Source organism: Peromyscus maniculatus, chromosome 4 (assembly GCF_049852395.1).
Source record: "Peromyscus maniculatus bairdii isolate BWxNUB_F1_BW_parent chromosome 4, HU_Pman_BW_mat_3.1, whole genome shotgun sequence".
Classification (NCBI taxonomy): domain Eukaryota; kingdom Metazoa; phylum Chordata; class Mammalia; order Rodentia; family Cricetidae; genus Peromyscus; species Peromyscus maniculatus.
The window spans coordinates 15326754-15354343 of NC_134855.1; the positions used below are offsets into that span (position 1 = coordinate 15326754).

Consider the following 27590-nt stretch of genomic DNA (forward strand, 5'->3'; position numbering starts at 1 on the left):
GCCTCCTCCCAGGCACTACTTCCCGGGGAGTTCTTCTACCTCCAGCTCTGAACTCCCCACTGCAGCCAGCTGTCCGTGGGACAGAAGGTGCAGGTCCGCACCCCTGCTGAGGTCAGAAAGCAGGGAGGAAAAAGCCAGGAGGCTATCACTTTGCAAGGTTTTGCTTTGTTTGACAGCAGGTATGGGTTGAGGGGGCACACAGGCCTGACCCCCGTGTTCCGTTTGACCATGTGAGGAGACCCACGGCAGTGCTGGTGGTCCTGGGGGACCAGCCAGAAGAGCTCAGCCGGAACCACTGGCTTCGAGGCTTTGTGTTCATTTCGCCTTCGGCCCCTTCTCGATAGGCTTCCCGATGTCCTTCCCCCGGAGCTTGAGGCCTGAAACGAGCCAGCAAGATGCTGACCACTCTGCAGCTTCCTGCACCTGCCCAACCTCCCTGCTCTCCTCATTGCCTACTGGCATCACCAGGCCTCCACAGGGAGGAAGGGAGGGCGGCTTTCACATCTGACATTAGAGTGTGGGCCAAGCATCTCATAAAGGGTTGAGGACCAGGCTGGTGACTCACACCAGCAATCCCAGAGCTCAGGAGACTGAGGTAGGAGGACTTATGGGAGTGTGAGGCCAGCCTGAGCTACAGAGAGACTATATAAAAAATAAAATCTAAGCCAGACGTGGGGGTGCACGCCTTTAATGCACATAGGAGGCAGAGGTAGGCAGATCTCTGAGTTCAAGGCCAGCCTTGTCTACATAATGAGTTCCAGAACAGACAGAAAAAAACCAAAATAATAATAATAATAATAAATAAAATCTAAAAAGATGAGAAGACAAACATCTTGATATCTTGTCCCAGCAGAACTGGAACACTGCATTGGGCCTCCATGGAGGTGCACTGTAGAAGTAAGCGTGTGCCATGTAGGCACCCTGAGGGCAGTGTGTTCTGGCTGGATGCTAGCTATAGAAGGACCCAGACACCATTTCCTTAGGGTTCTGGAGTCTCACCAATCCACCAGTCCTCCAGCCTTTAGGCAGGAGTCTAGGAGTATGGCCTCAAGAGGACAGGGGCCTGCCACCTCAGCCCTCGCCACCCTCACAGAAGGGCAATGCCTCGTCCAAGACTGCCAGGGAAGACACTCACCGATGGCTCTCTCAATTTTGCCCAAAACCTGGTTATTCGGAATGGCCCGTCCACTTTCATAGTCTGCGATGACTTGCGGCTTTTCATTGATTTTCTGAAGAAAAGATGCACCTTAGCCATACTATAGCTCAATAAGATGTGCTGTAGAAGCCAGGAGAGGTGCCCACAGGCGGCCATTTTTGTTTGGGGTCCCTGGTACCCCCACACAGACAAGTCTTGTGCAAGAGAGGGCCGCAGCTTCTCTGACCCAGCTTTCCCAGAGGATTTGGGGTGTGCTAGGGCAAGGTCCCAAAGCTACCGTGCAGTGAGCCCACCTTCCCTATGCTGTCCAAGCGCCTGGCCCCTGGCCCCACTCCACAGCCGCGAAAAGCCTCACCGTGGCCAGGTCCTTCTGCGTCAGGCCCTTGCTCTGCCGGCCCCGCTGAATCACTTTGCCCACCTCCAGGGTCACCCTGTCATGATGCAGCTCCTCCGTCTCCCGGTCTAGCTTGGCTGTGTTCTTAGTGATGGAATGCTGCTTGTTCTGGCCAGCAGCCCCTGGAGGCAATGTGAGCGGAACAGAGCAGAGATGGTTTGCAGTCAACACGGGGAGGGGGAAAGGATTTCACATGGAAACCAGACTGACAGGATCCCAGGCCCAGCTGACCTGGACTTCAGACCTCAGAGCCCTGAACCTGAATCTTCCCGCAGTGGTGAGGGGAAGGTGGAAAGTTAACAGTTCCTGCTGACCTCACACCACCCAGAGCTGCACGGACAGGTCAAGAATATTTCCTGGCTGCCCAGTAGCCGGTCTCTGCTCCTGACAGGTCCCCAGGGCACTACCCAACCATACCATCAGGCAAGCAATCCCACAGCACATCCTTGCTTTGCAAGTGGAAACTTGAGTACCTACATTTCTTGGATGTCTCCACATCTTCTCCTCGTCTCTGAGCTGCTAAGATGGCCTAGAAAACCAGAAAGTGGTTTTCAATCAAAAGGTGCTTTTGGGGAGTGTGGGGCACAATTTGGGCAGCTGTTTGCCAACCACATGCTAACTGTTCTAAAAGACTGACACACAGTGCTGGGTGAAACAACCCAAACTCATCACAAGAGTGTCCTCCACCCCACTCTAGTTTCACTTTCCATGTTTTTTGTTAATCCATGGTCAACTTTCGTTCAGAAACATTAAATTCCAGATAATAAACAATTCATAATTTTGAAATTTTGTATGTTCTGAAAAGTGTGATGTGGTCTCGTACCATCCCCACTGAGACATAAACCATGCCTCTGTCCAGCTGTGCCCATGCCATATGCATGCTACCTGCTTCTTACTCATCTACCTGGCAACCTCTTTGGTTACCAGATAACCGCCAAGGCACCAAAACAGACTTCAGGTTCAAGAAATCATGATGTAGGAGCCTAATGCTCCTTAAAATGGTTGTGTGATTCACATCACTTTAGGGCATCAAATTAGGTAAGGTATCGTTTCACACCATCCCTGAAAGAGGAGGAACGTAGGAGCCTGAGAGAGAAACCATTTGCACAACTCTTATTACAGTGCACTCTTATAACAGGTTTTTTCCCCAAACATTAGTTACGACTGGCCCTTTTCTGGATGTATTTCTTTTTATTTTACACGTATGAGTATTTGCCTGCATGTATGTCTGTGTGCCCCATTCATACAGTGCCCACAGAGGCCAGAACAGGTGTTGGATCCCGAGAACTGGATTTCTGACAGGTGTAAGTTGCCATGTTGGTGTTGGTACACAAACCTGAGTCCCCTGCAAGAGCAGCAAGCACTCTTACCCACTCTTAGCCATCTCTCCAGCCCTTATTACTATTTCTTACTGTGCCTAATTTATCAACTCTGTCATGTTATATATGAGTAGAAAAAACACAGTACATACAGGATCCGGCACAACTCACAGTTTCAGGCATCCACTGAATGTGTCCCCAAAGAAATAGGGGTACACTGTACACAAACCCTCAATACCCAGATACCCAGATAATGTGCATTAAACTACTGCTAAAAGAACCAACTCACTTCTACACTAAAACGGGCTTGAGCTGGGTGTGGTGGCCCACAGATGTGATCCTAGTACTCGGAAGGCTCAGAAGGGAATCCAGCCAGTGTCAGTTACGGGGCAAGACTTGCTTAGTATTAAAAAACAAGGTCCTGGATTCTATATCAGCACTATAATAAATTATATATTTACGGACATATGTGTATATATATATGTATGTATGTATGTATGTGTGTGTGTGTGTATATATATATATATATATATATATATATATATATATATATATATATATATATATATGCTAGCAGGTTCTTTATTGAAAATAGAGCTATTTCTCTTCCAAACCCTGCTATAAAGCAGGAAGGAGTGGAATGCTGGCCTGGCTTCCTCAGCAAGTATGACTCCTAATGAGAGATGACACACCCCACAGAACCCTGTAGTCTCCCTGGAAACAGGACCACTAACAGTGATGCCTGGGTCACAGTCACTGAGTAATGTAATGTTTCAGAAAAGTGGCCTGTGAGCCATTATCTGTGTAGTATGTTCAGACTTTCTACACACTTGTGATGACTCCAAGTTCCCTTGAAAAGGACTGTGAATTTGGCTTCGACTATGCAGCAAATAAAGCCAAAGCTGGTCAGTACTACTCAAGGTACCCTAGAACTCAGGGCTCAAGAAAGCAGAGTGCACCTATGGAGAGGACACTCGGCCACAGGAGACCACCACTGCCTCAGACAGCACTCTTTATAGGCCGAGATCGCATGGGTGGGCTTCATGGACACCAAGCCAACAGTGATGCCGGGACAAGCTGACACCAGGTAGGGACAAAACCTTCAGCAAGAAGTCTGCCCCTGCCCTGGCTCCCCAGTCTCCTGTGCCTAACGACCCTGCTCCCCACCCCACATTTAGTGGCCAGCCAGGTTCTCTGACCTACTCTTGCGCTTGTCCTCATCCCTGTTTCCATCTCCTTCCAGTTCCCAACCCAGGCCCGTCCCAGTCCAGAGCTCAGGTCACATCCCATCCCCCAACCCCTGACCCTTGCCCCAGCCTCGCCCAGGTCAGCTGCCCTCTGCTCCAGTCTCTCCCCTACTTCGTCCCCACCTGTTGTCCCGCAAGGTCCCCACCCTCGTCTGTTCCCTTCGGGTCCCCACCCACTGGCGGATTCCCCAGACTTGGCCCAGCGACCCACAGCGCACCGCGCGGCCCCGCCGCTTCCCGCCGCCCCCCGCTGGCTGGGCACCTGCTTAGACTTGGCCTGTGCGGCCGTGGGGCCCTTCTTGCGCAGCACCGTCACGGTGTCCCAGTCGCTCTCGGCCATGGCGCGGCGGGGGCGGCGGTCCGTCCGGCGGCTCTGGCAGCTGCTCGAGACCCGGCGCGGCAACGCGACGTCCCTTCGTCGCCTCCCCGCTTCCGGCGCCTGCGCCGCGGTCCCGCCCCTGGCTCCCATTGGTCGGTGGTCCCAGGAGCCGGCACTTCCCGAGCTTCGCGGCCAATCCGAGCCCGGCCAGTCTAGGGACCCGCCGGGGCTGCCCACGGGCGGCGCATGGAGGGCGACGTCTGATCTTCGCCACTGATCTAGTCTTCGGTTTATGGGCATACGAGGGGCAGAGCGCCTGGGCCGGGAAGAACGTGGGGGCCATAAGGGAGCGGAGAGGGACCTCAGAAGAGAGAAGAGCAGAGGGAACCTGGAGAGAAGATGGGAGGACCTGAGAAAGTGGAGGACCCAGGCAGACAGGAGAGTGGGGGACCCAGACAGGAGAGGAGAGTGGGGAACTCAGACTGGAGCGGAAAGGAGAGGAGAGAGGAGGAAGAGAACCTGAGGGAAGAGTGGGGACCTGTCGGGGAGCTGGGGATCAGAGGGAAGGAGCATGGGAATCTGAGAGGAGAGTGGGGAACTGGGCGGAGAGGGGCGCAGGCGACACCCGCCCCTCATGCTAGCACCGGTGCTGTCCTAGTGGCGAGAAGGGAGTACAGATCCTACTGATCCCAGCGGGTTCCTTCTGAGCAACCTGTGCCAGCGTCCCCAACACTAGTCGGTACACTGGTACACGTGTCTTCCAGGCCACGCCTTTGGGGGTCCTGAGATAGAATTCAGGTTCTGTTGAACTACAGCTTTGCACTGTGCCAGCATTTTGAAGTTCTGGCCCTTTGGAGGTGTGCTAGGGGCGGGGCGGGGGGGGGAAACAACATTTGGCAAATTTTGTGAGCTCTGAAACATGTGAACCTTAGATGGCTTTCTTTGGAATACAAGAAAACAAAATTGGTTTAAAAATATAAACTCAGGCCGGGCGTTGGTGGCGCACGCCTTTAATCCCAGCACTCGGGAGGCAGAGCCAGGCGGATCTCTGTGAGTTCGAGGCCAGCCTGGGCTACCAAGTGAGCTCCAGGAAAGGCGCAAAGCTACGCAGAGAAACCCTGTCTCGAAAATCCAAAAATATATATATATATATAAACTCGTCAGGGCGATGGTGGTGCACACCTTTAATCCAGCACTCGGGAGCAGAGGCAGGTGGACCTTTATGAGTTCAAGGCCAGTCTGGTCTACAGAGTGAGTTCCAGGACAGCCAAGGCTGCACAGAGAAACCCTATTTTGAAATAAAGATTAAACAACTCAGGCCGGGCGGTGGTGGTGCACACCTTTAATCCCAGCACTCGGGAGGCAGAGCCAGGCAGATCTCTGTGAGTTCGAGGCCAGCCTGGGCTACCAAGTGAGTTTCAGGAAAGGTGCAAAGCTACAGAGAGAAACCTTGTCTCAAAAAAACAAAAAAACAAAAAACAAAACAAAACAAAAAAAAACTCACCTTTGTGACACCAATACTTGGGATGTGGAGATGGGAGGATCAGAAGTTAAGTTTCTCTTTAACTACATAGCAAGTTTGAGGCCACCCAGGGCTACATGAAACTCTGCTTGAGAGAGAAAAAAAAAATGGTTATAGAGAGGCTTAAGTGATTAAGAGCGTTTGCTGCTTTTGCAGAGGACCCAAGAACACCTACATCAGGTTGTAGGTCCAACTCCAGAGGGATTGATACCCTTTTCTGGCCTGAGGGCACCAAGCACATATGTGGTATACAGACAAATAGAAAGGCAAAATGCCCATATGCATAAAACAAAATGACACACACACACACACACACACAGAGCTGCCTGTTTCTGACTTTCAGCTGCTGGGATTAAAGGCATGTGCCATCATCAGTCTGGGTACCAAAAAATAATACTTTTTAAAATTTTAAAAATGGGGCGTGGCTTGGCAGTTAAGAGCACTGACTGCTCTTCCAGAGGACTTGGGCTCAATTCTCAGCACCCACAAGGTGACTCACAGTCATCCCATGGGATCTGATGCCTTCTGGCCACCACAGACACTGCACGCATGTGGTGCATAGACATTCATGTAGACAAAATGTCCATAAATATATAAAGGCTCAAAAATTGTGGGTTTTTTTTTTTTTGAGACAGGGTCTCACTATGTAAATTTGGCTAGCTTGGAACTTGATATGTAGACCAGGCTAGCCTCAAAAGTCACAGAGGAGCACATGTCTCTGCCTCCCAATTACTAGGATTATAGGCTTGCACCACCACTCCTGACTAAAAAATTTTAAATCTTAACAATAAGTTACAGAAAAATATTTTTTTTTTTGCCTGATGTGCATTTATTTTCAATTTGGGGAGAGATGGTGTGTGTGTGGAAGCCAGAGGACAACGTTTAGATTTTATTTTTATGTGTTTGAGTGTTTGGGCTGCATGTATGTGCACCACATACATGTCTGTGCAGGTCGGAAGAGGGCATCAGATGCCCTGGAAGTGGAGTTCAAGAGGATTGTAAGAGGCTGAGTGTGGTTCCTCACACCTTTAATCCCAGCACTGGGAGACAGATAGGTCTCTGGGAGTTCCAGGCCAGCCAGGGATACACAGTTGAGGGCCTGACTCAGAAAATAAATAAAAAATTACGATAATAATAGTAATATAAATTGTACACATCTCTTTATGCTTTGGCTTGCTGTTTCAGCTGTGTTCTCTCTGATTGCCTTGTTATGGTTTTTTTTTTTTTTTTTTTTTTTTGGTTTTTCGAGACAGGGTTTCTCTTGTGTAGCTTTGCGCCTTTCCTGGAACTCACTTGGTAGCCCAGGCTGGCCTCGAACTCACAGAGATCCGCCTGCCTCTGCCTCCCGAGTGCTGGGATTAAAGGCGTGCGCCACCACCGCCCGGCTGTTATGGTTTTTGCAGAATTATTTTCTGAAAAGAATTAGAAAGATGACTCAGTCATCTTCCTAGTTTTTGACCAGTTTTCTCCACCACTATCAGCATTAGCTTGAGAAAACTCAAAACTTCTCACTGATGCACTCACTGGTAGCAGACACTAACAGGTTTGGGGCCCTGACTTGGGGTTTCTGTTGCTGCACTGAAACACCATGACTAAAAGCACATTGGAGAGTCTTGTATAATGTTAGAGGGACCAGCCTTAATATTATACATCCCAGGGGCTCAGGAGAGAGAACTATGAACGGCGAGGACTATTTTCGGGAAATAGAATCTCAGCACACAGAGCTCTTAGTCCAGTCATTTATTTATTTATTTATTTATTTATTTATTTATTTGGTTTTCCGAGACAGGGTTTCTCTGTATAGCTTTGCACCTTTCCTGGATCTTGCTCTGTAGGCCAGGCTGGCCTCAAACTCACAAAGATCAGCCTGCCTCTGCCTCCCGAGTGCTGGGATTAAAGGCATGTGCCACCACTGCCCCCAGTCATTTATTCTTCCAAATCTTCTCTGTCCCATGCCCTGGGAGTCCCGGTATATATATACACTTACATACAAGCAGTAATTCCTTGGCAGTGCAAAGCCAGGCTTCCAGGGTCAAACAGAGGGGTGATAAGAATCACACAGGGAGGCAATAACCATTAATTATCATTTGCAACCCCAAGGGGAAGTGACTGATGGGTGAAATGAATTAACTAAAGGCTAAATTCAGGTAATATCTAAGAAGAGGGATCTTATGTGCTCAACTATAATCTTAAACGTGATTGGTGGAAAATGTTAAGAATCTATAAATTGCTAGGTCAATGAGAGAAAATAAAACTTCCTTTTTTCCTGTGGCTCCTATCTGTCTAAGCTATCTGCCTTTTTTTTTTTCTGCAGGGTGGGGGAAAGCGTGCTCAGTTGCTAGGCAACCTGTGTACAACTAGATGCTTCTGGTGATAGTTAAAGGGAGATCTGGAACTAGAGGTAAGATTTGGGAAAGGAGGAAGTTAAGCTTAACTGGCACATCCACCAGGCCTCCTCAAACAGGTAGCCTGGATCCTTAAGTCTGTTCTTTTTGTTTGTTTGGTTTTGGTTTTTGGTTTTTTGAGACAGGGTTTCTCTGTGTAGCTTTGAGCCTTTCCTGGAACTCACTTGGTAGCCCAGGCTGGTTAAGTCTGTTCTTAGAGAGTACAGAAGTATCTCTGATAAGGTACTTTCCTCCATCTGGGGATGGACCTGGCCAGATGCTGCCAATGATGATAATTACAGGGAGGCTTTAACTGGGGTTCTGGCTGAGCATAGCTGTCAGCGCAGAAGGTTATCTAAATAATCCTAGAAGTGGTTAGATAAGGAGTTAGAGGTCTATAAAGTTAGTAAGGCTGTAAGAAAGGAGGGTCTGAGCTAAACTGTGTAAAGCTATTACTTAAGGTCCACCTGACCTGGATGGTGTCTCCTTGTGGAATTTACCTTAAATCAGGAGACTAGCATGTGGTGGTCTGGACTGTTATTCCTGTTAGTCCTTGAAAGTGGCTAAGGGAGATATCTGATTCCAGTGTTGAAAGGGGAGAAACAGATGGGCTGGGGTAAGGAAGCCTTTCCTGAGGCTGTTCTCCAAATACCTTGAATGTTTATGTCCAGAGAGTGATCAGTCCACACTGTTAGCAATTCTTAGAGAAAAATCAATTGGGAAAACTATGAAGGCACACATGATTTTCGTAACAGAAGACAGCTGATATATAACAAGCCAAATAACACCAAAAACTCCCTGGAATTTGGCTTCTTCTGAAGGAATTCCTTGATCCCTTCAGGTAGTGGCTTTGTCATAACCAGCTGAGTTCTTATGATATATTCCTGCGGCCCGCAGCAGGAGAGGAAAGGGTTTATTTGGCTTACACTTCCAGATCGTAGCCCATCACTGGAAAAGGTCAGAACAAGAACTCAGGCAACCTGGAGGCAGGAGCTGATGCAGAGGCCATGGAGGGATGCTGCTTACTGACTTGCTTCTCATGGCTGTCCTGGACCTTTCTTTATAGATCAGGATGGCCTTGAACTCACTGAGAACCACCTGCCTCTGCCTCCCAAATACCGGGATTAAAGGCATGTGCTACCACTGCCCGGCTCAGCCTACTTTCTTATAGAACCCAGGACCACCAGCCCAGGGATGGTACCACCTGCTATGGGCTGGACCCTCCCCTGTTGATCACTAATTGAGAAAACGCCTTACAGCTGGAGGCATTTCCTCACATGAGGCTCCTCTGATGACTCTACCTTGTGTCAAGTTGACACACAAAACTAGCCACTATAGTCCCTGAAACTAGAATTCTGATAAATACAATTCCATCCATGAGTTGAAAAACATCCATAGTGTAGTAAATTGAACTAGCATCTTTCAAGGAGACAGATTTTCGTTTGTGTTTTGCGGACAGGGTCTCACTATATAGCTCAGTCTGGCCTCCTCCTCTCTCAGCCTCCTAAGTGATGGGAACGCAAGTGCCTGGCTGATGAGAGTGTTTTTCTTTTACATTTTTAAAATTTGTGTGTGCACTCATGTGTGGGTGGAGGGCTGTGGGTGAGTAATGCGATGCACTTCCAAGGGCAGCTTTTAAGAGTCAGATCCATGTGGATCCTGGAGACGGAACTCAGGTCCTCCAGCTTGGCAGCGGGTATTTCAATCTTCTGCACCATCTCACCAGCCTAAGAGTTTTAATTCTATTCAGGTGGGGGCGGTATCAATTCTGTTTACATTTGGTAACTTGGATGATTGATTGGAAAAGACTCACCACTGGCCCGGCATGTGCAAAGCCCCTTTCTCCTTCACCTCTGGATGACTTAAGTGTCCAAGCGCTGGGAGGCATCCTTGGGAGACATACCTGTCTATAAGCCATCTTAACCCACTCCTCTGAGTTGTGAGCCACAAGTGCACATGGTCACTGCAAACTGTTTGACTCCAAGAGAATAAAATGAGGGAGGAGTCCACCTAGATACCTGATACAGGCCGAAATCTAAGAAATTGTGGTCAAATGCCCTATGTGGTGGTTGATATGCATGAACACATTAGGAGGCATCTCCCAGGCCATGGGTGAGCTCTGGAAGAACAGCTGAGCCAGCTCCATGGTGTATCTGCTCTGGCTAGCTTGGGCTTGGAGAGGACCCCCTCCATCCCCTGCCATTGTTCAAGAGACCCATTGTCCCACATAGCTCTCATCAAGAATCCAGCCCTGAAGCCGGGCGGTGGTGGTGCATGCCTTTAATCCCAGCACTCGGGAGGCAGAGGCAGGCGGTTCTCTGTGAGTTCGAAGCCATCCTGGTCTACAGAGTGAGTTCCAGGAAAGGCGCAAAGCTACACAGAGAAACCCTGTCTCAAAAAAACAAAACAAAAAGAAAGAGAATCCAGCCCTGATGTTTCCTGCCCAGTCTTGACCCTCCCTATCCTCTGGGCTCAGATAGATGCCATGAGGCTACCCTCCTTTTCTATGGGGTCACTAGGCACTTTCAGTCCCAGCTCAGGGTCTTCCAGTGTGTTCCGGGCTCAGAGGTTGCTGCTTTGGAGCGAAGTCTCAGCAGCTAGCATGGGAAACTCTATCTACCTCCAGAGACAGTGAGTTCTCTGTTCACAGTATTTAATATAAGCAGGCTGCCAACATCAATCACTTAATCATCACACATTTCTGTAGCCTGCTGGAACACAAATTAAAAAGGGTGATTTATTTATTCCTTTCAGGATCTGAGTGCTCTCCAGTCTTCAGTCTGGATATCCATCCTCTCTTCATTCCTTTTTTTTTTTTTTTTAAGTCAGAGACATAAACATTGGATGTCTTCCTCAGTTGCTTTATACCTTAATTTTAATTTTAATTTTATTTTTTTTATTTTTTTATTTTTTTGGTTTTTTGAGACAGGGTTTCTCTGTGTAGCTTTGCGTCTTTCTTTGAACTCACTTAGTAGCCCAGGCTGGCCTCAAACTCACAGAGATCCACCTGCCTCTGCCTCCCCAGTGCTGGGATTAAAGGTGTGCGCCACCACTGCCTGGCTACCTTAATTTTTAAAACAGAGTCTGTCACTGAACCTGGAGCTCCACTAGACTGGCTGTCCAGAAAGCCCCAGCGATCTTCCTGTCTCCACCTCCCCAGGACTGGAATTGTAAGTGTCCAGTGCCTACAGGGCTGCTAGGGATCTCAGGTCCTCAGACTTTCACGCAACCCCTCTACTGAACGACCATCTCTCCAGTCTACCTTCCCTCTTTCCCTCCTTTCTTCCCCCTCCCTACCATTAAGTCACACCCTAGGACAGCATGTATATTTTTTATTAATATGTAAGGTTTTGTGTTATGTTGATTACATAATATCTTAAAATAATCTTGTGTGGGAAAAGTCAGTATACTTTAAAAAAAAAGGACACCACAGCATTACAAAATGTAGAAAGATAATTGTATGAATCAATAATTATAGGATTGAGATACAGCTCAGTACGCTGGAAATAAGCCCATTTCTTTAAAGAAAAATATAAAGATATTTATTTTGAGACAGAATATCAATTATCACTGTGGAACTCACAGTGATTCACCTGCCTCTATAGCAGGCTTTTTCTTTTGGGCCACCAACCAGCTCCCAAATCATGACACGGAGACTTATAATTAGTTTTGAATGCTCAGCCTAGCTTAGGCTCATTTCTGGCTAGCTCTTTTTAACTTAAACTAACCTGTTTCTCTTTAAAAAGCCCCGAGGCAAAAGGTAGATACTTTTCTTTCCTTCCGTTTATCTTACTTTCACTAGCTGGCTGGCGACTGCCTGGCTGGCCCCAGGTGTATCCCGCATTCTCTCCTCTTGTGTCTGGCTGGCTGGCTGGCGACTGCCTGGCTGGCCCCGGGTGTATCCCCCATTCTCTCCTCTCTTCCTATTTTGTTGTTCCTCTTGAGTCTAGATTTCTCCTCCTATTTATTCTCTCTGCCCATTAGCCCCGCCTATCCTTCTTCTGCCTAGCTATTGGCCATTCAGCTTTTTGTTAGACCAATCAGGTGCCTTAGGCAGGCAAGCTGAAACAAATGCAACATTATCTTTTCATAATTAAACACACATCCTTATATCATTAAACAAATGCAGCATAAACAAATGCAACACACCTTTACACAGTTGAAGTAATATTCCACAGCATAAACAAATGTAACACATCTTTACATAGTTAAATATTCCATAACATCCCTCTGCACGCCTCCCCCCCACAAGATATTTTATTTTTAGTTTTGGGTATATGAGGTGGTGGTGGGGGGTGCTGTGCATGTGAGTGCAGTGCCTATAGAGGCCAGTAGAGGGTGTCAGAGTCCCTGGACCTGGAGTTACAGGCAGCATCATAGTCTACCAATGCAGCTGCTCCTGTTGCTCTGGGCTCTGCTTTTGACCTCCTCAGCACAGCAAAATCACTACACTGTGTTTGGTCTCCTCCTCCCTGTAAGTATATTGGAGAAGCATTCTAAACAGAAAGCCAGAGAGAACATAGGCAACACCACCTGTTCTCTCCTCTCTCGAGATTCTCAGTTCTGTATTGCCTGTTGCCCAATGCTTACAGTGGCTTCTATATCCTATCAGTTCTCTATGGTTTTTTATGGTGGTCAGTCAAGGACCCAACACAGTGTTGTGTAGCTGTTTCCTCTGGGTTCCCCATGAAGCAGTGAAGCAGTGATCACCCATAGGAGACCCTCAGGAGTTCAGAACTATTGCCATTCCCTCATGTAGAGACGATGCTCATAGGCCCCTTCTTGACGTGTAAGCAGCAAGCGGTTGCTGGGGAGGAGATTACGGTGGGATAACTGCCTGTGAGTTGCACAGGGTCTTTCTGGTAATGGAGCTGCCTTTGAGTTGCCTATACTCCTGTAAGTGACCCTAATAAACTCACTGTGCACCAAAATGGACTTGGACAGAATTTTTCTGTGATCTGCCATTGCTCTCTACCTCTTGGGTGAACGAAAATAGTATCCCCAGAAAAAGTCACCTACCACCTTGTCATGAATAAAAGTAGCATTTCTAGAACTTTCTTATTCAACTGTCCCTTGGTCTCTAGCTTTAGGAAAACAGTTCTTAAAAAACATTTTTTTAAAAAGCTGTGCAGTGGTGGCATACGCCCTTAATCCTACCACTTGGAAGGCAGAAGCAGGAGAATCTCTGAGTTTGAGGCCAGCATGATCAAGACAGTGATTCCAAGACAGCAAAGGCTACACAGAGAAACACTGTCTTGAAAAAACAATACAAAAAATTTTTTTTTTCAGTTTTTTTGAGACAGGGTTTCTCTGTGTAGTTTTGGTGCCTGTCCTGAATCTCACTCTGTAGACCAGGTTGGCGCCTCGAACTCACAGAGATCTGCCTGGCTCTGCCTCCCGAGTGCTGGGATTAAAGGTGTGCACCACCACCGCCTGGCTACAAAAAATTATTATTATTATTTTAAGGTTTATTTATTTATTTGTTGTGTATACAATGTTCTGCCTGAATTTATGCCTGCAGGCCAGAAGAGGGCACCGGATCTCATTACGGATGGTTGTGAGACACCATATAGTTGCTGGGAATTGAATTCAGGACCTCTGGAAGAACAGCCAGTGCTCTTAACCTCTGAGCCATCTCTCCAGCACCCCCCCCCAATTATTTTTTAATTATGTGTATATGTAGGGGGGTGCACATGTAGGAACAGGCGCCCACTGAGTCCAGAGTGGGCAATTAATGCCCTGGAGCTGCGGTCACAGACAGCTGTGGTTTGTAGCACGTACTGTGATGTGGAAGGTTCATGAATCCTTACTGAATACCATATCTGAGGTACATCACTGAAGTTCTTCCCATGTATTTGTGGGTTCAGAAGAAAACTTTTAAAATTTACTTTGGCAAAAGGTGTTCTGATCCACTAGAAGGAAATAGAGACTGGCAAATGTGGCTGAACTGTCTATGGCACCTGACAACCATGCGACAACCAAGTTTTCTCTCTTTGTTACACAGCGTCTGTGGACTCCCAACTGGCCTAGAGTTCTTCTGTCTCAGCCTCTGGAATGCTGGACTACAGGTGTGCATTGCCGTGCTTGGTTCAAAAGACCAGTTTTGATCAAGTTAAAGTCAAATTCGCAAACATTAAAACTCAAAAGAGAAACTGGACTACACTGTCATTTCAAAAGTCGGTACATTTGGTTTAAGTGCTGCTTTTGAGACCTCCTCCCGTGTACCTCAAACTGCCCTCAAGCTTGCCTGCCTCCTGAGTTCTGGGGTTACAGGCATGCATTGCCGTGCCTGGCTGAGTGAGTGTTTAATCCACCATCAAGTCTACCCTGTGCTCTTTTCACCAGCATGATGGTGCAGAGGAAGCTCAAGGATGGTGATGGAGCTGGCCAAGTGCTGCCAGGCCAAGCTTCTCCACCAGCAACGGGGAGGCCCCTGCCAGCTGCAGAACGTGGGATGGAAAGACAGGGACGGGTCTGCGTGAATGAATGGCCGCAGTGAGGGGTTGTGCTACGGTGGAAGAGTAGGTCAGATAGCCTAACATCCAAGGAAGCAGCAGACTGTGTCCAGATTCCAGGGCCAGGGAGAGAGTCTCCATTTGGCCTGTGCATAAGGGCTGAGAGAATGTTGGTGTTGTGCGAACTTTTCCTGGGAGACACATACAGGCGCCTACTCATACCAAATAAGGCACCAACAAGGGATGAAGGTACAATTCCACTGAAGTCCAACTTGGCAAACCATTGAGTTTATTGGGTACTTACAAAGCAGAACTGAGTGGTTACTTAGGGGAGCAAATCCCAAAACAGCTATCGAAGTCTCACCCAGCACGGATAATGACTTCCTTATGGCTGCATAGATGGAATCTCCTTTTCAGTTAACCTTTCACATTATATATCCTAGCACCTCCTGAGAACAAAAGACTACTTATATCTGGGGCAGAATTGCATATATCTGGCAGAGGGTGAAGGAAGGGCCTGTGACCATCCCCTCCCAATTCTTCTAGGAAGGGATATCAATAGTCCTGATCTTGAAGATCACCTGTGAATAGTCACAGCTGCTTCTGATGCAGGTGATAAGGTTTCTTTCTTTCTTTTTTTTTAATTTATTTATTTATACGTATATAGTGTTCTTCCTGCATGTATACCTGTAGGCCAGAAGAGGGCACCAGACCTCCTTATGGAGGGGTGTGAGCCACCATGTGGTTGCTGGGAATTGAACTCAGGACCTCTAGAAGAGCAGCCAGTGCTCTTAACCGCTGAGCCATCTCTCCAGCCCGTAATAAGGTTTCTATGCTTGGAGGACAGCATCCTACATCAATAGGAGCACCTATGGAGAATGTGATATGGAGGGACAGGGACACCCAGCTGCCACAGGTGAAGGGAACCCCTGGGATCTCGAGTGTTGAGATTACAGCCGTACATCCACAGACAGGTGGCTGCATGGCCCTGGGCAGGTGACTCTAGTTGCTAAGTCTGAGTGGGAGCAGAGCTGGTACAGGTGTGTGGGTAACAACAGTAAGCCTGCCCTGTGGGGTCCCAGTCACCTGTCAGATGCCAAGAAGGTCCTCCTGTCCACGGTCCTTTCAACAATGCTCCCACTCCAGTATCCTCTCTGGCCGGCAGGTGGCATACTTGCTGTTCTCTGAGAAGCTAGGAAGACCTGTGTGCTCTGCCCATCATCTGACAGCCAGGCAGTGTGAATGATGGAGCTGGGCCCTGAACCACATGGGTCCCAGTTCAGAAATGGTACCATTACATCTTGTACAGATGATGGGTCTGTGGTCGTGAGAACCCAGGGTCACCAGGAAAGTCAGCAGCTTTAACCTGAGTCTCCAAGGCCTGAAAAAGGCCCAAGCCGAGCCCAGGGAGTGTGGTACAGCCTAGTGCAAAGGGTTGTGGCCAGGCTGGCCTCTTCAGTAGGGCCGGATCACCAGGACACATGTAAAGCCAGGTGCAGTAGCTCACCTCTGTAGTCCCAGCATGCCTGTGGCAAGACAGGAGGCAGAGAGAAGAAAATTGCTGGGAGCTTACAAGCCAGCTTGCCCAGTCTAAGTTAGCAGTGGCAAAAGAGAGACCCTGTCGCAAGGTGGAAGGTGAGGGAAGACACCCAAGGTTGTGCTCTGACTTCCACACACATGTTGTGGTACACACTCTCCCGTCCAATCACCACAGTCCACCCCAACAAGCTCTGTCAGCACGTGAGGTCCCAACCTGCTTCAATGTGTCACCTCAGCCATCTTCAGCACAAATGCCACCGCGCCCCATGCAGAGCCAAAGGCTCTACTGAAGAGGGGGTTCTTGGCTGATCTCAGGACTCAGGGAGTGAGCAGGTGCTGTGTGGGTCCTCCTGAGACTGCCCAAGGATCACCCCCAATCTCTGCCTGGCCCTCAGTGGTTGTCTTGCTGGGTAACTTTTGCTTTCTTTTTAGCAGGGAGGAACCCACATGGGAATCCCCTGAGTTGTCCAACAGTTACAATGACTCACCCATTTCCCAGCCAGTGAGTGAGGTGAGTCCCCAAGATGTCACCCAGTTCGGTGCTTGTGGGTGGGGCAGTAGTGAGGCCACTTCCCATTCAGGACACCTCCCATCTCTTGACCTGGTTTAACTCTGTACACTCTGCACACCAGTCCAAAACACAAAAAATGCACACAAAATCTCAAAAGCAGAGAAGTCTAAAGGGACACACTTGTGGTGGCAGCATTGGGCAGTAGACTACAGTTAAGGACAAAATCTCAAAAGTAGAGAAGTCTAAAGGGACACACTTGTGGTGGCAGCATTGGGCAGCAGACTACGGTTAAGGTTGCTATGGTAATGTCCATCTCTGATTCGGCTGCCATTAAGGGCAGTGGGCAGTGTCTTGCTGGTGAAATTGTTGGTGGATATGGGTGAGGGGAGGCCTGGAGGATGGAACAGACACGCATTTTGCCCTCAGGGAAAAGATGCTCTGCTGTGAATGAGCCTACTTTCAGGCTAGACTGCTAGCTTCTCAGGACACCCTCAGGCCTCTCAGGTGCAGCCTGAAGGAAATACCTCCTTACACTGGTAGAGCTGAGTTAGGGGTCTTGAGGAAGTCCCTGCAGTGGGGACTCGCTAGTGTGAGTGAGTCCCATGGCTGCTTGGGGCAAACAGGCTCTAGGAAGCTAACTGACCAATGGCTGCCTGAGTCTGATCAGAAAGGGACCACCTTGCTGTCCTATTGGTGGAATTCCTGATTCAGTTAGGGGAATTCCAACTCCTAACCAAGCAAAGAGTGCAGTCAGTGTGGCCGGATCAGCAGCCCCTACTTGAAACAGTTTCACAGCTGTAGGGGATCTCCTTGTTACCAGGATGTCACCTGGACTCCCCTCAGCTCCCCAGTCCTTGCAGTCTTCATGATATTGCTGCTGTAGTTATTAGGGTCAAAGCCTGTACCAGCATCCCTAGCAAGCCATGCTCAGTTACTTGTCCTCAATAAGCCAATCAAAGAGAAAAATCACCAGTGAAAAGCAAAAAAGATTTATTCAATGTGGCCACATTAGAAAGACAAAAGCCAGGTGGTGGTGTTGCACACCCTTAATCCCAGCACTCAGGAGGCAGAGGCAGGTGGATTTCTGTGAGTTTGAGGCCAGTCTGGTCTAAAGATCAAAAATTTCAGGACAACCATGGCTGTTACACAGAGAAACCCTGTCTAAAAAAAAAAAAAAAAAGCGATCCAGTGACACAGCCTCCCCCACATCCACCTTCAGGGTCCTGCATGAAGTTTAACTTCAAGTAGAGTCCAGAGTTGTGAATCACTAAGTAGGCTGGGTCAAAGTGTGGTCTTGCCCATCACTGACCCATCTCATTGTCTCAGCTCCCGTCTACCCTGCAAGATGGCCTGAAGCTGCAAATCTCTTTCCAGGAGACAAGTTTCTGCTTTGGTTGGCCTAGGCTTCAACTTTTTCCTTTCTCCTGCATGAGATTCCTGGAAAATATTTCAGTTTCTTGGGGTACATTAAGAGTCTAATAGCCAAAGAGAAGGGCACAATTATCTCTCAAAGTCAGTTACAGAATGAACACAGATGGGACTCGGAGAGTACAGTGCAGAAGTGTCCATCCTTTTGACATTGTGATATAACATCTACAAGCATTGGGATGCATTCATGGCCATCCTGGGATACAAGCAGCAGGTTGTATATATCTGGTGTAGAAGACTGGTGAAATCTAATTATTTTGTGTGTATACATATGTGTGTGGTGTTATGTATACATGGTATGTGTGTAGTGTGTGTGTGTGTGTGTGTGTGTGTATCACATATTCAAAGGCCAGACAACATTAGATATCCTGCTTTATCACTCTCCTTGGGGGTGGGGTGGAGGGTTCGAGACAGGGTTTCTCTGTGTAGTTTTGGCTGTTCTTGAACTCACTTTGTAGACCAAGCAAGGCCTCTAATTCAGAGATCCACCTGCCCCTGCCTCCCAAGTGCTAGGATTAAAGGTATGTGCCACCACAGCTTTCTTATTCCTTTGAGGTTTCTCCCTGAACCTGGAGCTAGGTTGACATCCAGTAAGCCACACTAAACTATCCCGTCTCTTCTGAAAGAATAATACACACCCAGCTTTTTAAAGAGACATGGGTGTGGATCTGAACTCAGTCTATCACGCTTGGGCAGCAAGTACTCTTGCCCATCCGTTTCCCCAGCCTCCAGGTGAGATCTATTAAACAGGAGGGGCTAGAGAGACGGCTTAATGGTGAAGACCACCTGTTGCTCTTGCAGAGTACTGGCTGGGTTCAGTTCTCAGCACCCAGCAGTTCGTAAATGTCTGTAACTCCAGTTCCAAGGGATCCGTTGTTGTCTTCTGGGCTTTAGGACACCATTCACCCACATGCATACAAACATGCAGGCAAACATTCATACACATTTAAAAAAAAAGAAAGAAAGATTCCGCGTGTGCATGTGTGATTAAATAACGTACGATTCCTTGCTCTCCGTCCATGATGTGGACCCCAGAGACCGAACTCGGGTCATCAAGCTTGGTGGCAAGTGACTTTACCCTCTGATCTCCAGAGCACCAGGTATGTCTTAGGAGCACGAATGTTCCAGGAGAGCCTATGCCAACCCACGAGAGCTCACGTCAGCCCCTCCTCGACTTTGCTAAGAAGCCGGGAAACATGCTTAGGACCACGCCGCGCGACGCCGGCCAATCGTCGCTCGCTGCGGCTCCCTGCTCGCTCCTGATAGGTTCCTGCTTCCGTCCGTCAGAGGGTAGGCCCATTTGACAAATCGCCGCCTGCCGCCGCTCCCTGCGAGCTCCTGGTAGGCTCGTGCGCCTGTCCGTCAGGCGGGGCGGGCCGCGGCAGCGGGGTGGTTCCCGGCGGGCGCTGAGTTCCGGGCGCGCGGAGACCGTTGGGTGAGGCGGCGCGGATCTGAGCGGGGGGTCGACTCTCACGGCGGGTCGGGCCGGGGTCAGGCGCGGGGTGGGAGTGGCGGTCGGGGGTCAGATGCGGGGCTGCCGTCGGGAGTGGGGGGGTTTTGCGGAGCCGGAAACTGAAAGTCGGCGGGAGGGGGGCCGGAAAAGTTCGCGACGTCGGCAGCGGTGCGTGGCTACGCGGCCCTAGGCGCGATGGCTCTGGGTCTCGGCACCACGGTCCGTTCTCCGGATCTCGGTCCGGGGTCCCGGCTGTGGGACCCACGAGCCCCGCTTGTGCCCTGCTGGCTCGAGGGTGGCTGCTCTTGTGCGAACACCTGGTCTCCCAGGCCACTTTACCGCCCACCTCCCCACCAAAGGCTTCGGCTTTTGGACCTGTGGGGTCAGATTAGGTCTGACACTCCCAGGACTCAGGCGTCGCCTTTTCGGACTCTTTTGACACTCGACTCCACAACCCACGGACTCCCCCTTCCCCCTAGCCCCCTTCCCTGTGGGTGGCTTAGTGGAGGTTGGACCTGGTGGGTACTTCACGATGGACACGAAGCCCCGAGTAGTAGTGAGGACATGAGGTTGATTAGAACCCAAAGGCATACTCCCTGCTGGCCCTAAAGTCGAAGAAGCACAGAGTTGGGGGACTCAGGAAACTTTCGGCCCCTTGGGCACAGTGCAAGGTCGTCTTGCGTGCAGCTCACTAGCTAGAAGTCCTCTGTTCCTGGCTACCAGTCGCCCAGAGAGGTCACTCTTGGGCCTTGCCAGAGTGCCCCATGCCTGTGATATTTAGTGACCCAAAGTTACTGTTACTGGGTGGAGGCCCCAACCAATCCTGAATTGGTGTTGAAGTCTTTAAAAACTCAGCTTTATTGCTGCACACTTTGCATATCACAGCATTTATAAGCACTTTGGAGTTTTAACAAAAGCGCAAGCTCAAGGGCTGTTTTGTTTGTTTGCTTGCTTTTGTTTTTTCCCCCCCCCCCCCCCCCCCCCCGAGACAGGGTTTCTCTGTGTGGCCCTGGCTGTCCTAGAACTAGCTCTGTAGACCAGGTTGGCCTCGAACTCAGAAGAGATCTTCTTCCTGCCTCTGCCTCCCAAGTGCTGAAATTAAAGGTTTGCACCACCACCGCCTGGCTCAAGGGTAGTTCTTTATCAAGCCTTGTGTGCGTAGCTGGAAGGCTGAGTGCTTCCAGCGGTAGTGTCTCCCTGGTCTGAACTGCAGGGCAGGTCTGGGAGGTGCTTGTGTAGCTGCTGTTTCTTTTCCTGGGACCCCCTAGCACCCCCCACCCCCACCCCAGAACTGGACAGACTGTTCTCTGACAGTGCAGGCTGCCAGGAACCCTGTTACTCTTTCCTGTTTGCTGGTCATCGTGGGGCAGGGCTTGGGCCTCAGTTCCTCCACACACCTGATGGCCGATGGGAGCTTGGAAAGGTCTAGAGTGAAGGCTGCGCATGCTCATCCAGTCTTCTGGCTCCTGGGCTGCAGCACATTGGGCGCTTTCCGTCAGAGCCCCCTAGGAATCCCTGGGCTGTGATTCCTCCTGCACCCATAAAGGAGTAGCAGGCTGGGCTGCGCACGGGAACCGCGGCCGTCCACTTAGAGAAGGCCTTCCAAGAAGGAAGTGCTTCCTCCCTCTCACCTCACTCCTTGGGGTTCCTTCTTGACAGTGGAATGCCAGGCCCCCACTTCCTGTGTGGTCGTTACATAAATTGTGAGAATGGCTTGGCAGGTGGGTTCTATGGGAAGTTGTGAGCTTGTACAGGCGTGGACAAGATAACCTGGAGAAGAAGAAAAAAATTGCCCATAGGTTCTACAGATTATCCCAAAGATGAGGTGTGCAGCTTCAAGGCTTAGGTTGGACGTCTTCCTCCCTGTTTACTGGCCTGCCCTTTTACAGTTGGTGGAGGCTCCACCTGGATGCCACACTGGGCATCCATCATTTCACTGAGTACTGTGCTCGCCCTGCTCCTGTCCATAGGGAGGAGACCCAATGGGTGCTGTCTGTACCTAGGATCTGGGACCCAGGTGGGCAGTGTAGTTGGTACTTGGGGCAGGTTGTAATTGAGGTGGATGGGAACTGGAAACTTGACCACAAGAAAATCAAGGATTTGGAATTGGGCACATGTCTCAGAGTTGGGGTGCTCTGTTTAGAGCAGAGGGCATGGGTTGGGTGAGGAGGTGAGTTTGACAGGCTGGACCAGTTGTCACAGAAGTGGGATTGTGTGCTGTGTGCCAGAGCTAGCTGAGCTGGCTGTCTAGTTATTGATGTGGCTGCAGCCATTAGTGAAGGGCTGCTGCCCCAGCGGCCACCAGGAGGGAGAGCTGTAGAAGCCGGCCCCTCCTCCCTCTTTCTAGCTCTGTATCTTTGCCTTCTGACAGCCAGTCCTGGGAGTAAGGCATGCAGGATGGGCATGGTGCAGACCCGTAGGAACTGTTGGGAGCCAGGGGTAGGGAAGACAGGTGCAGTTGGGCAGCTTTAGGTTTCATGACCAGAGCTGGGAAAGCACTGACGTTCTGAGCTGAGTAGAGGCCCAGACTTCATGCTGTGGTAAAGGTCCCTCTGGCTCCCAGGAGGCCACAGTGGCAGGAGGGAAGCTATGCAGTCAGGGCTGGAGCTATCCATTTGTTATGTTTGAGTGTTGAGGTGTGTGTGTGCTTGTGTGTGTGTGTGTGTGTGTGTGTGTGTGTGTCAGTGTCAGTCATTTAAATCTAAATCTGTGTTGCCAGATATGTGAGACTGAAACAGGAGAAGAGATTCTGAGGTGCATATCTGAGAGAAGGATAGATGTGGAAGTTAAAGCCCTGCTGTGTGTTGTGGCCTTTTTTTTAATTCAAGCATGTTTTACTTAGTCATGCAGTGGTAGTGTACCCCTTTAATCCCAGCACTTGGGGGCAGAGGGAGGCGGATCTACATAGGGAGTTCTGGGACAGCCAAGCCTACACGGAGAAACTCTGTCTCAAAACCACAACCACTCCCAAATTTTTAATTAAAGTTATTAAAATTTTTGTCTTTATTTTATGTGAATTGGTGTTTATCTGCATGACGTCTGTGCAGCACTTGTGTACAGTGTCTGCAGAGGCCAGATGAGGGCATTGGGTCCCCTGGAACTGGAGTTACAGGTGGGTTGTTGATTACCTTGTGGGTGCTGGGAACCAAACTCTGGTCCTCTGGAGGAGCAGCAAGTACTCCTAACTGCTGAACCATCTCTTCAGCCCTACACTTTGTTAATTGAATTACTTGGTTCTTTGACAGTTTGTGTCTATTTTAAAAGCCTTCTGATTACTGGTGCTCCACACACAGCTCAGAAGTACTCCCTATGAAACCTGTCCTACATTCATGTCTCTGGTTGTTTTGTGCCAGCTGGGGTTTTTGTGTTAGTTCGTTCGTTGTTGATGTGATGTCTCACTGAGTTTCCTCGACTGAGCAGACGCACGTGTGATACAAGGAGAAGCATCCACCTTAGAGAAAGGGACAGGTCAGGTTTGCCCTCCTGCCCAGGGCTATCCGCCCTGTTGGGTGTTAGAGTAGATGGAGGTTATACATGTGCTCTGTGAACTTGGATGGAGGAGTCATTAGATTGTATATGCAGAAGAATTGAGAGAATGTGGGCCTGAGTGAGCTGTGAGCAGGTTAGGGACACCCAACAGCTTTGTCCTGGTGCTCCATATAGAAGCTCTCATCTCTGTCTTGCCAGGTCCACTTCGGGAGTCACTGCCTTAGACATCCATGTGCCTCTTTGGTAAAGCATACCCATGAGAGTGTGGGGTCATTGTGGTGCTAGTGTTTCCCAGAGGTGATCAGGGGGAGATGACATGCTGTTTGTGATACAGTAGCTGTGTGAACTTAACTTGTCCTAGATTTCAAGTGTGCTGGGTTAAAGTGCCTTCTGCTTGGGCTCTCTCTTAAGTTACCCATCTAGGTACACAGGGGACATGTGCGGAGACCTGCAGACAGCACGGAGGAGTTCCGTGAAAGCTCTGCAGGCTGCTAGGCTTTGTCCTAATAGGACTCCTGCTTCTGAACTCAACACCCTCAGCCGAGGGTCGGTTCCCAGAAACCAGTCATACTGGTGCCTGTCATCTGAAAACCACTGGTTGAATGAGAAGAAGGTGGCAGGTGACAGCTGTCCCTGGTGCGTCGTGAATGGCGTGGGGTTGTTTTAATATGTGCAATCAGAATCAAGGTGTGCTTGAAAGGTTAGTAAGCTGCTTGTCAGGAACAGTCATCTTGATAATGAATTTTGCTTTGAAAGGCCATGCTGGTGTATAACCAGGCATGTCCTGTTGGTGCCTGGGTCTCTGTGGTCTCTTGGGACTCTGAGCACCCGATTACCGGCAGAGGCAAGTGACATTGAGTTTGAAGGAGGGTCTAGGGCAGGAGTGTTTGGGAGCAGTAGGAAGAAGCAGTGGAATCGGCATAGTCAGTGGAGGGGTTGCGCAGGTGTCCCTCTTCTGAGTGTGGCTCGCCACTGCGGGGCATGGTGTTTGGTATAGGTGTCCATCAGAGGAGGCAGAATTAGCAGGATTGACCAAGAGGTGGCCAAGGAGTGGGCTCAGAACCCATGGGCTTGATGAGTCCCTGGAGAACTGCAAGTAATCCTGAGGGCATTTGGCAGGAAAGAGGAGGGAGGGCCTTGGCAGACTGGCCAGGCCTCATTTTTGCAGGCCAGTAGACCTAGAACCAGGTGACTTACGATGTGGCACTAGACCCACACTCTGGTTTTCTCAAAACTGTAGCCTTCCACCAGTGCTTGACTGCTTGATGGGGCCTTGTCCGTGCGGGATGTGAGTGCCCCAAGGCTTTGGGGGACAAGACAGCAGGGCAGGCAAGTCAGCGGGCCAGCAGCGTTTGAGGGAGGCAACCAATGCTGCCCTTGTCCTGGAGCCGGAGAACTGCCTCTGGGATTTAAATGTGGGAATGGTTCTAAGAGGTGATTTGTTAATTAAATGAAACATGACGGGTTTGCTGGGAAGAGAGGACTCTGGGAATGTCGCTGCTCCTGCTGCTTATGGCCTTCCTGCCTCCAGTACATCTCAGTTACCACACACTTCTTAATCTGTATCCCAGGGCACATAACTTTTTCCTAAAACTCCCCTTCTGAAACTGAACCCCTTCTTGGCAGCGAAGATCCTGGGAGTCCATGCCCACGTCCTCCCACCCCTCACCCCAGACCTCTTTGCCCTCATTGGGACTAGCCTGCTCTTTTGAGGGAACCCAGTAGAGGCTGCTGTGCTGGAGGATGAAGGAAGAGCCTGGGGTGCAAGAAGAGCCAGAGTTGATAGAACAGGAAAGCAGGATGGAGTGGGCAGAGGGGCTCTTCTGGTATGGAGGGTGATGCTGGGAGGAGGGCAGGGAAACGGGCTGTAGTTGATTTTGAGGGAAACATCTTGGTGAGGATGGCAGGTGTCAGATCTAGACGAGGGGCTCTGCGGGCTGTGGGCTCACTGCAGTGTGTGGAGAACTGATAGCAGTTAGGGAGCACAGTGATGAACACCTAAGCCCAGTATGTCCACCGCCGGGTGCTGTTTAGGACCTAAGGAAGCTGTCCACCAGCTTAAACCATGCTTAGTGTAGGGACCATGGGTATAGATGGAAGACACTATTAGTTTCAGCAGGAAGTGCTCCAGCCAGGGTTGGTTTGATGCCAGAAGGTAGGAACTTCTTGGGTTGGGTAGTAACTGTGGGTGCCACCAGGTCCCTGTCACCCCTGCTGACATCTTCCCACATTTGTAGCAGGAGATGTATTTGGCTTATCTTTAAGCCTTCCCAGAACTCCTAAATCTTGTTTCTTAGATCCTCTTTCAAGGTCAGTGTAGTGACCCAGGCACCTCATCATATGCCTCCTGGTAGACTCCATCTTCCTTTTCCCTCTAGAGCAGTCCTTCTCAACCTGTGGGTTGTGACCCATTTGGAGGTGGAACTACTCACAAGGGTTGCCTAAGACCATCAGAAAACAGATATTTATATTACGATTCATAACAGTAACAAAAGTACAACTATGAAGTAGCAACGAAGATAATTTTATGGTTGGGGTCACCACACGTGAGGAACTGTATTAAAGGACTGAAGCATTAAGAAGGTTTGGAACCACTGCTTTAGAGGATTATTCTGAACTGAGGTGTGATATGGTCTGTGTTTTTCTTTAGGGCTTTGTGGCGTGTGGGGTTATAACTCACATGGCTGCAGCCAGTGTGACTCCCCCTGGCTCCCTAGACCTGCTGCAGCCCGGCTTCTCCAAGACCCTCCTGGGGACCAAGTTAGAAGCCAAGTACCTGTGCTCAGCCTGCAGAAACATCTTGCGGAGGCCCTTCCAGGCCCAGTGTGGTCACCGCTACTGTTCCTTCTGCCTGACCAGCATCCTCAGGTGTGCATGGCATGCTGCCCGGTGGGCAGGGGCAAGTGGGTGGCTCTGATGTTAGATTGCACTGTCTAGAATAGTGGTTACCAGTACAAATCCTCCTTGGATTCTGGAGGCTTAGCCCAAACCAAGAATATAAAATCCACCATTTAAGAACATTGATTATAGCTGGGTGTGGTGAACAGTCCTGTAGCCCCAGCACTCAGGAGGCACAAGCAGAAGGATCTTTGTGAATTCAAGGCCAGCCTAGTCTACAGGTGAGTTCAAGGGCTACGTAGACTTTGTCTCAAAAAAGGGGGGGGGGGGCTGGGGGACTTAGCTCAGTGGTAGTGCTTGCCTAGCAAGCACAAGGCCCTGGGTTCAATCCTTAGCTACACACACACACACACACACACACACACACACACACACACACACACAAAAGAATTCAGAATTGATCATAGCAAGGTATAGTAGTATATTCTTGTTCCCAACTCTTGGGAGGTAGAGTCAAAGTCATCATTGGCTACATAGTAAGTTCAAAACCAACCTCAGATCTATGTCTCAAAAAATAACGAGGGGTTGGGGTTTTAGCTCAGTGGTAGAGTGCTTGCCTAGCAAGCGCAAGGCCCTGGGTTCGGTCCTCAGCTCTGAAAAAAACAAAACAAAACAAAAATAACATCGAAAGTCTGAGCGATGGCTCAGTGGGTTCAGGCACTTGCTGCCAAGCCTAAGGACCTGAGTTTGAGCCCAAAGGCCACACAGAGTGAAAGGAGGGGCTAAACTCCCACAGTTGTCCTCTGACCTCGACCTGCACACCTTGGTACATGTTTACACACACAATCAATTTTAACCTAACAGTGGAGCTGGATAGACAGATGGGAAAGTACTTGCTGTACAGTGAGTGATCTCCTCCACCTGTGTGAAAGCTAGGGCATGGTAATGTGCATTTGTAATCACATCATATGTCTGCAGACGGGAGGAGTCTTGGGGCTCATTGCTTAGCCTAGCCTAAGAAACCTGTGTGTGCTGGGCACTGTGGGAGTTCTGTCTGAAAAAAGGTGGATGGTACTGAGGAGGAATACCTGATGTTTGACCCCTGGCTTCCACATACACATGTATGCACCTGTGTTCACACATGAACACATACATGCACGCACACAGATGGGAACATAGGCTATATATTAGAATATTATTTTTGGACGTGGGAGATTAAGTATAATACATCATTGTTGGTTTCACAGACGTTGGAAAGTTTAGTGTGAGGATTATAGCTCTCTTAGGCTGCTCTGGGTAGATAGGTTGAATGTCGTGTGGGTGGCTGGCTGACGTGTGTCACCGTGCAGTGGTATGGAAGGGCAGCAGCAGTGCCTGTGGAGAAGATAAACACACCCACACGTGTGTTTCAGTGTCAGGTTTTCAGAGAGCCAGTGCCTTGTTCCCAAGTGGAAGGAATGAGGCTGGAGTTGAGGCTCCCTGATAAAGCACTTACGTGGCATTTGTGAAGCCATACCTCAACCCCTGACGTCACAC

At 49.5% G+C, this 27590-nt stretch overlaps 2 protein-coding genes across 6 annotated transcripts in view; one reads left to right on the forward strand and one right to left on the reverse strand.

Annotated features, from left to right (window-relative positions):
* Positions 1-145: 145 nt before the first annotated feature.
* On the reverse strand, positions 146-4555 carry Edf1 (endothelial differentiation related factor 1). Its single transcript, XM_006981016.4, has 5 exons — positions 4379-4555; positions 2028-2079; positions 1512-1672; positions 1136-1229; positions 146-377 (listed from the first exon to the last, which is right to left on the reverse strand). The coding sequence occupies exons 1-5, from the start codon at positions 4454-4456 to the stop codon at positions 316-318; spliced, it is 447 nt and encodes a 148-aa protein (XP_006981078.1). The 5' UTR covers positions 4457-4555; the 3' UTR covers positions 146-315.
* Positions 3586-27590, forward strand: part of Traf2 (TNF receptor associated factor 2) — a 45436-nt gene continuing 21431 nt past the window's right edge. The window contains exons 1-5 of one of the 5 annotated variants that reach the window (XM_076569239.1): positions 3592-3956; positions 8272-8358; positions 14346-14409; positions 16771-16846; positions 25867-26084. In XM_076569239.1, coding sequence (XP_076425354.1) covers positions 14396-14409; positions 16771-16846; positions 25867-26084 — 308 coding nt within the window. In that variant the 5' untranslated portion in view covers positions 3592-3956; positions 8272-8358; positions 14346-14395. Of the gene's footprint in view, positions 3957-8271; positions 8359-14345; positions 14410-16770; positions 16847-19366; positions 19565-19644; positions 19710-25866; positions 26085-27590 lie in introns of those variants that run through there. The other 4 variants (XM_042275146.2, XM_076569240.1, XM_006981017.4 and 1 more) reach the window with 4 other exon arrangements.